This window comes from Otolemur garnettii, unplaced genomic scaffold, assembly GCF_000181295.1.
Source record: "Otolemur garnettii isolate 467f Iridium unplaced genomic scaffold, OtoGar3 scaffold00021, whole genome shotgun sequence".
NCBI lineage: Eukaryota > Metazoa > Chordata > Mammalia > Primates > Galagidae > Otolemur > Otolemur garnettii.
Window position 1 is genome coordinate 23264122 of NW_003852416.1, and position 1190 is coordinate 23265311.

General features: G+C 41.7%; 1 protein-coding gene across 2 annotated transcripts in view; it reads left to right on the forward strand.

Annotated features, from left to right (window-relative positions):
* The window catches only part of ARHGAP19 (Rho GTPase activating protein 19), a 66485-nt gene that overhangs the window by 33024 nt on the left and 32271 nt on the right, over positions 1-1190 (forward strand). For both annotated transcript variants that reach the window (XM_003787302.2, XM_023511681.1), the window contains exon 4: positions 301-510. In XM_003787302.2, the coding sequence (XP_003787350.1) occupies positions 301-510 (210 nt within the window). The remainder of the gene's footprint in view (positions 1-300; positions 511-1190) is intronic.

Below are 1190 nucleotides of genomic sequence, written 5' to 3' on the forward strand. Positions count from 1 at the left end.
CATTTGCATAGTCATTGTGTCAAAACATTTATATTCTAGTTCTAGAAAAGTTCACTTGTACCCTTGTTAGACAGAAATATAGGTGATCTTTCCGGTCACCCCCACCACCCAGCCGCCCTTCTCCCCTCCCCTTCCCCACCCCCTCCCCATATTCTTGGGCTAGAATTAAGTTGTATCTTTCATTTGAGAGCTGTAAAAGGTCTTTTAAATGTAAAGTAGTTTTTGGACTACATATTTTAATAATAATTTCTCTTTTTGCTTCCTTTTTGCCCATCCTCCATTTTCTTTCATGCTAAGCAGACTTGCGAGTAGAAGGTTTGTTTAGAGTACCTGGGAATAGTGTCCGACAGCAGATTTTAAGGGATGCTCTCAATAATGGAACTGACATTGACTTGGAATCAGGGGAATTTCACTCAAATGATGTTGCCACTTTGCTGAAGATGTTTCTAGGAGAGTTGCCAGAGCCCCTGCTGACACATAAACATTTCAATGCACACCTCAAAATTGCTGGTGAGTATAGGACATAAGATGGAGATATAAGTACTCCCATTTAGTTGTTGGAATTTTCTGTTGTTTGTAATCTACAGCAGTACTCTCATAGTGGTCAAGATTTCATGATAATGCTGGGCTTCTCTGAGTACTCAGAGAAGTACCTTTGGCCAGTTAAGTTTGACTTAATCAGATGGCTTTCTTGATAAATACGATTTTATTTTGTTTTGTGTCTCTCCTGTTTCTTTCATCTGTGTCTTAATTCTCCCTCGCTGGGTCTCAATTTTATCTCCTGTAAAATAGGGATGATAATAATAATATCTCTTAGAGTTCTGATGAGGAAGACACAAGATAATTATGTCAGGCCACAGTAAACTCAGTACAAGAGTGTTCTTATTGTTGTTATATTATTGTTATTTTTCTGTTGATATCTGTTTTTTTTTCCTGTTTGTCTCACGTGAGTCTCAAGTCCCCTCCCACTCTGGGTTCCTTTTGCAGATAGCACACTGCCTCTGACTTCCCTTGTAGGGGTGAGGAAAGGATGCATCCAGACCAGAGCTTCCCCAAGTCTCTTCCTTTTCCATCTCTATTCCAAATTCCACCTTGGGGGCTCGGCGCCTATAGCTCAACCGGCTAAGGCGCCAGCCACGTACACCTAAGGTGGCGGGTTCGAATCCCCAGCCCGGACCCGCCAAACAACA